Below are 12,546 nucleotides of genomic sequence, written 5' to 3' on the forward strand. Positions count from 1 at the left end.
CAGCACTGGGGACTTACCTGCAGGGCTGGAGGCTGCCCTAGGTGGGTGGGCTGGAAATGGCCCTGGCCCAACACAGAGACAAGGCCACATAGAGCTGGGGCTGGTTCTGCTGTTCCGTCCCCGTGAGTGCAATCAGCCCCACACACATGCACATGCAATTTTGTTAGCCCTGCTATGACCCCTCCCAGCACAGAGTGACCCTCTATGAGCTCCAGGGCAGTTCCACGAGGCCAATCCCCCCAGCCCCAGCATGACCAGAGAGGTTAGTGGGCAGCACATGGCTCTGCACTACACAGACTGGTCACTGAATTCATGCAGGACACGAGGACAGCTCCGATGGTTAGTGCCACGTGCCCTCCCTGCGGTGCACATGCTGCTGTGGGCTGAGAGTGGGGCAGCCACACGCAAGGACAGAGGTGACAGTGACTTTTCCTGGTTAGCAGATGCACGAAGCACGTGACAGAGCCATGCAACACGGACACAGCGTGCACGGGCAGGAACAAGGGGTGGCAGCCAGCATGCTCCCCAAAACCAGCCGGGAGCGCACACCCGCCAGGCGACACCCGGCACAAGGGACACGGAGGCACGATGGCACCGGGCCGGTCCCGGTGAATGGTGTCCCTGTGTACCTCTGGCTGGGAGACATCTGGGCTGGGCTGGGAGACTTTATCCCTGCCTTTGAGATCCTCTTCCAGTCCAGGAACTACTTTGTCAGTGTGCTGGAAGGAAACCAAGCCTTCATCTTCTGTTTCACTCTTGTCCTTGTCCAGCTCGGGCAGGCTCCGGGAGATGTCCTCAAAGGCCGTGCCATGGAAGTCTCCGATGACAGTGAAGTCCACCTCCGCTTCCAGGCTGGAGGTTGAGCTGACGGTGATACTGGAGCACTTGCGCTCAATGGCCAGGTGGTTGTCCTTCAGGAAGACCGAGTCCTTCTCCTGGTCAGGCTCCTCGTCGCCGGTGTCACTCTCAGGGGCCCTGTGCCGGGGCGGTTTCACCCTCTCCTCAGGGCCCTCCCTCATGCCTGCTCTCTGAAGGAGACACAATCGTGGAGAGACGGGGCCGTGAGCACCGCGGGGCAGCGCCAGCAGGGACACGGCAGCAGGAGGAGGAGGAGGAGGAGGAGGAGGAAGGCTGCAGCAAACATCACAAAGTAGAGTCAAACACAACTCAAGCATGGAGACCGAAACCTTTCTGACAGCAGTGGCTTTGCTGGGGGAGAGAAGGCGACTCCATTGGATTGTGCCAAAAGTTTGTTGGCAATGAATCATCTCAAAAAGGCTCGGTCAGACAAAAAAAAAGCTCGGCCAGCTTGGAGGCACTTCAGTGCACTGGTGGAAGCAGATGGATGCAAAACAATGGGTCTGTCAGGAGACATTCAGAAAGAGCTCAGATGAAGGGCTATCAGATGTCAGTGACTCAAAAAAAAACAAACAAGGGAAAGAAAGAGAGAAGAGTTTGAAAGGAAAGGGCCCAACAGCCAGGCACGGTGAGGGAGAAGCAAAAGGAGGGTGCCAATTCCACTGAGGAGGAGTGAGCCAATTCCACTGACCATCCTGTGAAGCATCACCCTGGGGGGAGGTCCAGCCCAACAGCTGCCCCGGGGTGAGTCTGCCCCACTGACACCACCTGCCCCTCCAGAGGCCTCAGGTGAGTCTCAGGGTGAGCTGGTCAGTGTAATTGACAGCATGGCCAGAGCCAAGGGATGACCTCCCTCCATCCACAGTTCTCCAGACACGGACATACCTCTCAACTCTGCCATCGGAGGGGACGTGTTCCATTGCTACACTTTGCCATGAAGCCATGGGAAATCTACACCCAGTTGTCCCTTAGGAACAGCTCTAAGCCCACCGATGCCAGAGGAAACCCCACTTCTTGGCCTCTGCTCCAAGCGTTTGCAGCCAAGGCCATCCCCCACGGGCCGGACTGTGCCGGCACACCCCTCCCTCGGCACTGTGGGAGGTTGAGAGGTATGGGCGAAACACAGGGTGTCCAGCAGCGCCGGGGGAGCACGCCTGCAGACCCGTGTGGGGGTGTGTGTCTGACCAATACATACAGAGAGCCCTGCAAGGGGAGCGGAGGGGCAGCACAGCCCTGGCCGCGGGGCGAGCGCTCACACTGCCGGGAGAAGCACTTAGCAAAACAGCACTGAGACCTGCGAGACCACTGGAACAGCAGCCTTTACATTCTCTTCTTTCAGGCTGGATTTTACTGATGGGTCACATAACTCCTTTTCTTCCCCACTTGGTTCCTGAGATTTGCTCTGGATTAGAGAAAACGGTTAGTCGGAAGGAAATTAACTCTGCAGGAGCTGCTCTAGCGCTCACGAGAGCGAGGGAAACTACTCCATCACCCGGCCACCAGCTGGCTGAAGGCAGGGCAGGGTGGCAGCTAAGCAAGAAGGGGTAATCAACCAACGTAGGAAATGCAGGTGAAGCTGGAAGCGTGCTGCTGGGGCTGTGTGTCCGTGACAGTCCCAGCTCCTCCAGCCACCCCCATGGTGCCCTCTCCTGCTCCCAGCCACGGAGCTCGGGTGCCCCTCCTGGGTTCAGCGAGCGTCATTTTCCAGGGAGCCAAAATGTTGGGGGGGCGCAAAACAAAAGCTGATGAACCGACTGGGCAGCGGCTGCGCATACAGCCAGTGAAGCCTGACCACACACACAGACAGAGAGGACAGGGATGCAAAGCGCCTGCTGCCAGTCAATGGATGTGTGAGGAGCCACTGGACACGGGCAGAGCCACAGAACATGCGCACGAATGTCCCGTCCGGACGGGTCAGTGCAGTTACCACGGCCTCGGCCAGGGTGAGCTCACAGCCGGAGTCGGGCGAGGCCAGGTCGGCACTGTCTTCTTCGTGCTCGGGCTCAGCAGAGACTCGTTCCCTCAGGGGGTGAGGCTGGGAGGTGTCTCCTGAACCAGCCCCTTGCCCGAGGGCCAAGGAGCCCACACTGGACACAGGTCCCACTGCAGGGGGTGAGGCGAGTCTGGTGCTCAAAGGCACATCCTGTGCCAGATTTGTCTTCCCCGTGGCTGTCACCAATGTCTCAGCTTCAGGCACATGCTCCTGTCCCTCCTGGGCCGCCCTTCGCTCCGCTTCGCCTTGCTCAAACATCTTGATCTTAGAGGCCACAGAAGTTTCCCTGTAGCTCTTGCTGTCCTCCTGTTTTCCTTGGGCCACAGTAGCATCCCTGTGCTCCTGGGCCACAGCTCCTGCCAGCCCAGCCATGCACACCGACACCCCAGGCTCTGCTGGATGTGTCCCACCACTTGATTGCCCTGCCCCGCCTTCATTCACCAGGGCAGGGAGCTGGGATGCCTCGCTTCCTTGGCACAATCCTGCTGTAGGGGACTGGAAGTGTGGGACATCAGCAGCTGCTCTGGGAGGAGAGTCATCCTGCAGTGGCTGCCCCAGAGCCAGGTCACTGTCCCTGGTGCCTTCTGTGAATGTCTGGCTCCCACCCTGCAGATCTTGTCCAACACTGAACTCCGAGTCCTGGTGTGGCTCTTGTGCTTTGGGATGTGCAGTGTGATGGGGCAAGTCCCTCAGGATTGTCTCAGTCTGGTGTTCTGCTTCTTCTCCCTTGGGAGGCAGCTCAGCCATGCCAAGGCTTTTGTCATGGAACAGTTCTTCCATCCCAGAGCCTTTATCTCTGGTCGGCTTCCCCGACCCTGAGCCCTGGAAGAGCTCTTTGACCATGGGCTTCTCCTCCTGCAGTGGCTCTTCAGTGGCAGGCACGTTGCTCTGTGCTGTGTCCATGTCCTGGGCCACCTCCCTGTTGGCCAGGTCTCTAACCTGGATTGACTCTGCTGCAGTGTCTGTGTTTTGGGGTGGTTCTCCTGTAACAGGACTTGTTACCTGATAGGGTTTCAATGAGGCAAATCCCACATTTTGGGATTGTTCTTCAGCTTCAGGATCGGTGCCCACGGGTAGTGCCACCTGCATGGAGGGGCTCACACGCTTGGGCATGGCCGCCTCTCTGGAAGGGCTGGTGCCCAGGGACAGGTCTGTGCCCTGAGGCTCCGTACCCGGAGATGACTCTGCAGGGACTGGGCTGGGTTTCTGGGGAAGGGGTGGAGGGACAGGAGCACTGGGTTTGTCCCCCTCCAACCCCACGGTGTGAGTGTGGCCCTGCCAAGACCCAGCTAATGATGGAGGTGACTTGGGCTCTATCTCTTCCATCTGAAGAACCACTCTGGCACTTTCCTCCCTGTCACTGTCTGCTACAACCCTTCCCAAGAGCCCCTCCAGTGCTGGGCAGATGTCTGGGGACTGTGCTGGGCTCCCTCTGTGCTCCTCAGCCCTGGGGCCATCCCCTGCCAGGCCACATGGCTTAAAGCCTCCCACGGAGCTCTGCAGCTCCTCTGGTCCCACCTCCTGGGAACACAGCAGGGCTTCACTTCCTGTGGGTGTTCCTCCAGGCACCCCAACACCAGGCGCCTTCTCTGGCTGCAGGGACAGCTCTTCCCACCCTGAGAGGGGACGTCCCCCCAGGCTGGTCCCATCACAGCCCATCCCAGGCATCTCCAGTGCTCCAGTGGGTTTTTCAGACACTGTCTTGTGCTGGTGACTTGCTGACGAGAGGGCTTGGAACCCTTCCGCCACAGGTGTGGCATGCCCAGATCCCTCCCCGGATGTGTTTACTGGGGCTTCTGGTCTCTCCTCCAAGCCAAGGCACCCACCAGTGTCCAAGACCAGGTGTATTTTACTGTCCTTCTCCTCCCCCTCTGGGTCTCCTAAGTAGATGATCCTCTGAGTTGCAGAAGTCTCTGAGCTGTCGTCACCAGCCTTCACTTTAATTTTCAGGAGCTCTGGGGCTGTGGCTGGCACTCTGGCCTCCTGCTTCTTGAAGGCTGCAAAAGCACGTTCCTTGGAGAGCATCTCAACTTCTGCCTGGGGAGGCTCTGGCTCCAAAATCTTGGTCCTTTGCCTCTCTTCAGGCTGCTGACAGGGCTTGGGCAGCCCTGGCTCCTTGGTGGCTGTGCCTTTGCCTGGCTCTTGGGGCTCGGCCTCCACACTCTCAGGGGGTGGATGTGCCTCCCCTGGGCTGGACTCACCCCTGCTGTCCTTCTCATAGAGATCATCCTCCCACACAGACTCAAAATCCTCGGGACTAGCAATCATTTTGGCTCTCTTCCTCGTCTCCAAGGCTGCAGCTGCCGGCTCTTCCTGGCCTGCCATGTCCTTGGCTTTCCCTACTGTCACCACCACTTTCGTCAGGCTCCCACTTGTGTTCCCCTCCGAGGTCCCTGCACGTGCTTCTTCCGTCTTGGCTCTCAGAGTTTTCCTCAGAGCTACAGCTTCCAGCCTAGGGGCTTCTCTCTCTATAAATACCCAGTGCTCCGAGCCCTGTATTGCAATTGGAGCAAGAAGAGTTAAACGCATCAGAAACCCCAGCCCCGAGTGCTGCTGGCACGAGTAGCACAGCTGGTCTGCCTGGCACAGGGCTGGCGACATCATCATCATCATCATCATCATTGTCATTATTATTATTAATATCATTATTACTATTGTTCTTATCAAGGCCAGAGTTGAGGCTCTGTACAAAGAGCCTAGCAACTCATTGATGGAGAGGGGGACTGGAAATAAGGGGCTGATGCCACACTAGGGACTGAGCCAGTGTCCTCTCTGGGGACAGTGCTTTGCTTTGCGTGGTGGCTCCCTGACACACTTGCAATACCTGGGGCTCTGCTGGTGGCACAGAGTGGGAGTGGAGCTCCCAGTAGACACATTAACAACCACCAGGGTCTCTCTGGAGGCAGGGGAACACAGCTGGCTGCCCCCTTGTTTTCAGCTGGCTCTGGCAATTCCCAGGGGTGAGATTTCATTGGAAGCAAGGCCCTGGGTTTTGGGTAGCTTCACTCTCAGCTCCATCCACGTGCCCTAAGAATTTGTCAGAATGCCAAGAACACGAGCAGGGAAAGAAACCACTGCAAGCCATCAGCAAGGCCCTATCCCTTTCTACCAGATGCTGCAGCTCAGATTCCCCAAAAGGCCATCCCTCCTTTCCAGCTCACCAGGGACATCTCCTCAGAACCCAGCCATGCTGAAAACAAGTGTTCAGAAACTGTCACCTGTGAAAGGCTCCCTGTGAAGTGTAAAAGACCACAGGCTCAGCAGCAGGAACAAGCAAAGGCCACGGAGCATCCTGCAGCATGGCCACAGTGGGAATGTCACCGTGCAGCTGGCAGGGGACACCAGGTCACTGCTGCCAGGGACACCTTGTACATCCATGTGCTCATCCTGCACGTCAGCTAAAGGCCTCATGAGGGCCAAGAACAAAGCACTGCTAAAATCCAGCCACTTTTGGAACAGCAGGTAGGAAATAACTCACAGGAAGAGAGTTTCAGGAGAACATCTGCACCATGAGGCAGCTCAGCCACCCCTGGCAGCACAAGAAGAGGGCAGTGCTAGGGCTCCCCATGGGGCTGACACTGCCCATGGCACAGCCTGCCTGGGCACAGCCTGCAGCAGGGGCAAAGATGGGCACCAGGATGCACTCCAGGCCCAGGGAGGGGACTGCCTGTCTGTTCCCCCTCCATCCAGGAACAGCAATCCACGGAAAGGTGAGCTGAGCCTCACCCCATGCAGGGGGCTGGGGGAATGTATGCAGCAGTTGCCCCCAAAATGCAAACCTAGTGACTGATACTGGAGAAAGGGAAACGGGGGGAGAGGGGAGCAGAGCCAGAGGGAGAGAAGGGAAGATAATATTAGAGGAGAAAAAGAAAGGAGGAAAACTAGTTACTAGTGGAAGAGCTCCCAAGGAAATGAGAAGTCAGTGAAGGCCCCCAGCAGAAAAATGCCATTCCCAGCTGCTGCTTTCTCTGCCAGGTGCCAAAGGAAGCAGAGCTCCCTCGGCACAGTGATGCAAGCCCTGGTCCTGCCCTCACTGCAGCTCCCTGGCCCAGGTTCTGCCAAGATTCCATCTGCCCCCAAAATCCCCAGGAGCCTGCAGGGAAGCACCTGGGGGCTGTGCTGCGGTACAGCCCATGGGCCCCCAAGAGAACACCCCACCCCTGAGGGCAGGAAGGTACCAGCTACTCACAGTGCCAGGACATCCACAGGGATGGGCAGCAAGGGCACCCTCCTCCTCTGTGCCAGAGGGACCCTTGGCAGGGACTCTGCCATGGCCAGGCAGCCCCACTGAGCAGCAGGGTCTGCAGGAGACCTGACCCCCAGCCCCCTCCAGCACGAGCCTCTCCCACAGCCCCTTACCCTGCACCAGCTGCTGTCCAGCTCCCTTCCTCCACTCCTGCTTCCAGTGCAGCTTTTGTTCCTTCCCAGTCCATGGAACTGGGAACAGAGCCCATCAATGCCTGCTAGGAGCAGCGGCTGCCCCGGGCTCGTTCCCAGGTGGGTCTGACCCATGGCAGCAGCATCCCCCGGGCTGGGAGGCTCTCTGGGCTGCTGGGCAGCCCACGCTGCTCTGGCACTCATTCCCTCTGCACTCCTTCCTGCTGTTCAGCAGCCATGCTCAGACAGGACATCACTCACTTTCCTGAGGGTGCAGCAGCTTCTCTCCTGCTTCTGCCCTGCTGTCCCACTGCTGGACCTGTTCTCAGCCAGGACAAGGATGGACAGCTTGTGGGCACATGTACAAATCTCCTCAGCAAAGCCCTCTCATCCCTCTTCTCTGGCTGCAAACCAGAGTCCTTTGGAGGAGATCTTCCCTGGGCAAAGGGGATGATTTTCTTGAGGCTCCTCTTCTGAGTTAAGGCCCAAGATAAATGCAGATCAAAAAGTTTGGCCCCTGGAACGTGTTCATCTATGACAGGACCTCTTCACCCAGTCAGGAAAACCCCAAAGTTTCAGATTTATTTCCAAATCAGCTTCTTCCTTCTCCTCAGACTCTTGAGATGAGCATAGCCCAGCTCAAGGGACATCTAGCTCCTCCTTGGTGTGATGTGAACTCTGCTCTGGAGGGCTCTGGCTACAGCTCACAGCTCAGGGCAGCCCTTTGTCTCCAGAGCCTCAGGGCTCTGGGGTGTAGCAGTCAGAGGCCCTGCAAGGCCTCCCTGGCAGTCACTCGCCTAAGACAAGAAATGCAGAGTCATGATGAGTGGACCAAAGCAGCCCCTCTTCCGCCCTCGGACCCTTGTTATCTCTCTGTAAGGCTATAGGTTGTATTCTCCTCAGCCCTGGCCACTGGACAATTTCCAACACCCCAGTACCCTACATAAACCCCCATCTCTGCCCAGTTCAGTGGAAGAGCTGTCACTGGAACCCTTCGCAGGAGCTGCCAATAAAAGACACCGCTGCAGAACTGCACACAGACTTCTCCTCTCTCAATCCCTGCGTCTGCTGAGGCACTTGTGAGCACAGAGCAAAACCACCTAAGAGGTGAACTCACAGAGCTGAAGTCACTCCAGAGTTGCTCGCTAAGTTGCCTGGGCTGGGAGCTAGCCTGAGGTACCCGGACAGGCTGAGCTGATAAAGCACAGCGCTATCCGGGACACCTACGGCAGCGGCTGCCTGGGGGGCCGGACGGACCCCTGGGACCCCAGGCTGTCATACTGGGGGATGCTTGAAGCAAATCTCTGGATACTGGGGCACATCCCTCAGGGAAGGAGGGAGCTCATGAGCTTTGGAGGTCAGTGGGCTGGAGGATGGAGCCACAGCAAAGCTGCCTCTGAAGGGATGATGCTGGGAAGGCTCTGCCCAGAGACCAGCCTTGACCTCCCAAGGGATAAATGACTTTCACACTTCCTGCCCTCCCTCCCTCCCTCCCTCCCTCCCTCCCTCCCCATAAATCTGCTTCAGGGACAAGAACAACTGGGAAGGCCATTCCCACAGTGGCCTAGGTAGCACAAGAGACAGAAAGAAAAGAAAAGAAAACAGCAGGGAGCAGAGACAGCCTCTGCTCCTGCCATCGGGGGCCACAACCTTGGAGAGCCCCAGGCACATGGGGGGCTTCTCCCCTGGGCATCCTTCAGTGCCCCTGCTGCCCTTCTCTGCTTTGAAGAAGACCCAGCTCACCTGAGAGGAAAGCACAGCCTCAGGCAAGGATAATGACAGAATCAGATGCTGGGAGAAAACAGGGGGCTGGAGAGGCTCCTGGCACTGTCCAGTCCAGAGTTCCTGTCTTCCAGCAGGAGTGGGGACAGAGGGCTGGAAGTGACAGACCACCCAACCTCAGTGGGCCTGCAGCCCATGGGCACCAGAGGACCTTCTGGCAGTGATGAGAGCTTCAGGCTCTGCAAATGTGCTGTCCTTGTGCCATCACCCCCTCAGGGCCATGAATCTCTCAGGGAAACCACAGGCTCTGGCCTGTGGGGATATGTGGGGACATGCCGGGGCCGAGTCTCAGTCACAGATGCCTGGAGAGAAACCACAGGTGAGGCCACCTTAGCACCTGTACCCCAGCTCAGGCTGGGCACACCGAGGGCAAGACTGACTCAGGAGATATGTGTGCACTTCACACCTGCTGTTTCTGTCCTCCAGCTCTGAAATACTGGAATGGGGAGGGTGCCAACATGGACCAGGAGATGCTGTTGCTCCACTGAAGGTGCCATATCTTTGCTGAAGCCCAGGCTGTGCCCAAGCCCTCCCTGAACCCCATCCTGCCTCCTGGGGATTGCTTCAGACAGCCCAGGTTCAGGCTCCTGCCCATGCTAGTGACTTCTGCATGGACTATGGGACATCCACATGGAGCAAGAGTGTGCCCAGCCTGTCCCCCACCTCTCTGCCTCTCTCTGGGGTGCCCAGGCAGGACAAGTGTCCCAGCATCGCATGCCCCTGGGGCCAATCCTGACAGAAGCAAGGCTCAAACCCCAGCCTGCTTCTGCTCAGTGAAGGCACCACTCTTGGCTGTCCCCTCCCTTGAGCTAAACCCGCACACAGGGGGTGCTGTGAGCTCACACCCCTCATGCTGATGGAGCGTGACCTGGCTGTGCACAGGCATGGGTCCAAGGATGCCCTTTGTCAGGGTGCCTGGGCCTAGAGAACTCCAGCTGCAGCCAGGACAGCCTGAGGCTGCTGGAGCAGCCACCCAGGTGTCCAGGCCATGGGGTCACCCCTGCTGAAATGTGCTTGTCACACCTTGGGACCCTCAGTACTGAGCTCCAGCACGGCCCTGCACCAGCACTGGGAGCTCTCTCCAGGAACACATCTCACAGTCCAGCAGGAACAGCCAGAGGAGATGTTTCACCAACAGCCCTGCCTATCACCAGAAAGGGGACCCACCCATGGGCAGCCCTGCTCAGAGGGCACAAGACCCCTTGGCAGGCTGGGGACCCCCATGGTGAGAGTGAGAGGTGGGGGAGAAAGGGGATGGTGACAACCTCAGGAGAGGAGACAAGGCTTTTCTGCGTGAAAGACTCCATGCTTAGGGAAGCTCCATGCTCAGATGCAAAATCGTCTAAGGTGTCCTCTTCCATCGTCTGTGCCAGCACGGAAACCCCAGCACCCACGGGGAGAGAGAGAGGGAGACAGAGACAGAGAGACAAAGAGAGAGAGAGAGAGAGAGAGAGAAAGGAAGAATTTGAGAAGGAATGAAGGAACAAAGGGTGGGTAGGTGGGTGAGCGGATGGATGAATGGATGGAAGGATTGATAGATAGATGGACAGAGGTCACAGCTGTGCCAGCTCTAGATGCTCCATTCACATCTCTGCACCTGATATATTCCATGGTAAAATCAATGTGAGGGAAAGCCCCTCTTCCTCTTCCCAGCCGAGTGCTTTGTGAGGGGCCACAGCCCCCCCATGCAGCCCCAATCTCCAGGCAGTGCTGGGGCCCAGTGGGAACACGGGCACATCCCAAATTCCCTGCTGAGCCCGTGCCCTCTGCATGACAGGGGGCAGCCAGGGCAGAGCAGCCCCACGTGTGGCACCCACCCTCCTGGAGCCACGTCCCCTGCTGCGGGCACAGCACTGGCTCAGAGCCCTGCCGAGGGACAGCAGGCAGGGAAGGTCCCTGGCAGGGACAGGGCATCCAGGCTGGCAGGGGGACACTCCTGTCACATGCTGCTGCACTGAGCCCAGCAGGGCCCCAGGCCACAGAGCTCAGCTGTGCCACATCCCATCCCTTCAGCCACGCTCCAGCACTAGGGGCTGTCCTGGCACCCAGTTCCAGCATTCTCCTGTTGCCCCCACGGTCCCAGTGCAAAGCCAGTGTGCAGAATGCCCAGAAGGGAGGATGTGGCTTTGGGATGCCAGCATGGCACCTCTCTTCTTCCACCTCCTCCCACCACTCAGGTTCCACTGCTGAGAGCACCATGGGGCACCCCTGCACAGGAGCCTGGTCCTGCTCTGTTGGGGACACCCCTGGGCAGGAACTGCATGGGCCCTACCCCACAGGCTGCTCCTGAGAAGAGTGAGTAAAACCCCATCCCATGGGCCACCAGAGCCACAGCCCACCTCTCAGGTACCCCCAAAACCCCTCCAGACAAGGGCTGCTCAGTCTCCTGCAGTGCCCAGGAAGAACCCCCACCAGCAGTGAAAATGGTTCAAAAACAGAAACAACACCCCTGTCCGCAGCACGTCACTCCCACTGAGCTTCCTCAGGGCAGCACAGCAGCTGAAGGACTCCTCCCCAACAGATCCTGATCCTCTCTGGAAGAGAAGCACCAGAACAAACCTCTGTGGCCTTTTCAGGGGTTCCCTTTGGTGTTTCATCCTCGTGCTTGGGTGAGGAAGAGGCTGGTGAGGAAGGCAGCCTCCTGTCCCGGTCCCTGTGAACCAGTTTGCTGTTGGGCTCCTTCAGGGTCCGCTTCAGCTCATTGATGCTGGCCTGATGCTTCAGCAAAACATCCTCTGGCTTGTCTAAAAACTTGGGGAGAAGAGAGGAAGAGAGCAATGGTTAAAGCAGCAGCCCAGTCCAAAGGGACGAGCAGGGGCACCAGGAGGGTTGGTGTCACACTGGGCTGGAATTTAGGATCTCAGGAGCCAAATGAGGAGCGTAATGGAGCACCATGGTCTGCAGGTCTCACTGTAGGAGAGGGAGGAGCTCTTTCACTGCAGGCAGCAGCAGAACGTGTGTAGCAGGTAAAGGGCACGGCATGGCCTGGTGGCATCTCCAGGGCTCTGTGTCCTCCTGGCTGGGGACAAGCTAAAGCTTCCTGGAAGGGACACCCAGCTTTCCCTTGGGATCAGCAAGGAATGGGGCCCTGCTGGAAACACCAGCAGCCTCTGCTGTTGTCTGGTGCCAGGCACAAAGGGAGCCCAGGCTCTGTCTCAGAAAGGCATTTCCAGCAGAGCTCCTCTGGAGAAGGCTCTGACAAAGGGGTGGAGGCCCAGGGCTGGGCAGGGATGTCCAGCATGGATCCAAGACTGGATCCCTGTGGACCAGCACAGGGTGGGTGGGTCTGATCTGCTGTGGAGACAGGACAGCTCAGAGCGCCCAGGGGAGAGGGGTCAGGTGTCAGAGCGTGGCTCGGTGAGGGCACAGCGCCAGAGTGCCCCCTCGTCCCGCCGCAGAGGTGGGCAAACCGACTCCCAGGAGGAACCTGGCTTCTGCCTCCAACCCAAACCCAAAGCTCTCCTGAGGTTCAAAAGGAGGCCCCCAAACACCTCCCTCGTACCTCCTCGGCAACAGAGCAGAGACCCGTGAGAGTC

At 58.3% G+C, this 12,546-nt stretch overlaps 1 protein-coding gene across 20 annotated transcripts in view; it reads right to left on the reverse strand.

The window, feature by feature from the left end:
* The window catches only part of EPB41L1 (erythrocyte membrane protein band 4.1 like 1), a 62,530-nt gene that overhangs the window by 7,152 nt on the left and 42,832 nt on the right, over positions 1 to 12,546 (reverse strand). For 10 of the 20 annotated variants that reach the window (XM_068208240.1, XM_068208247.1, XM_068208243.1 and 7 more), the window contains 5 exons: positions 11,570 to 11,761; positions 10,276 to 10,374; positions 2,786 to 5,344; positions 2,153 to 2,260; positions 630 to 1,028 (listed from right to left, as the gene is read on the reverse strand). In XM_068208240.1, coding sequence (XP_068064341.1) covers positions 630 to 1,028; positions 2,153 to 2,260; positions 2,786 to 5,344; positions 10,276 to 10,374; positions 11,570 to 11,761 — 3,357 coding nt within the window. The remainder of the gene's footprint in view (positions 1 to 629; positions 1,029 to 2,152; positions 2,261 to 2,785; positions 5,345 to 10,275; positions 10,375 to 11,569; positions 11,762 to 12,546) is intronic. The other 10 variants (XM_068208254.1, XM_068208255.1, XM_068208253.1 and 7 more) reach the window with 6 other exon arrangements.

This window comes from Anomalospiza imberbis, chromosome 17, assembly GCF_031753505.1.
Source record: "Anomalospiza imberbis isolate Cuckoo-Finch-1a 21T00152 chromosome 17, ASM3175350v1, whole genome shotgun sequence".
NCBI lineage: Eukaryota > Metazoa > Chordata > Aves > Passeriformes > Viduidae > Anomalospiza > Anomalospiza imberbis.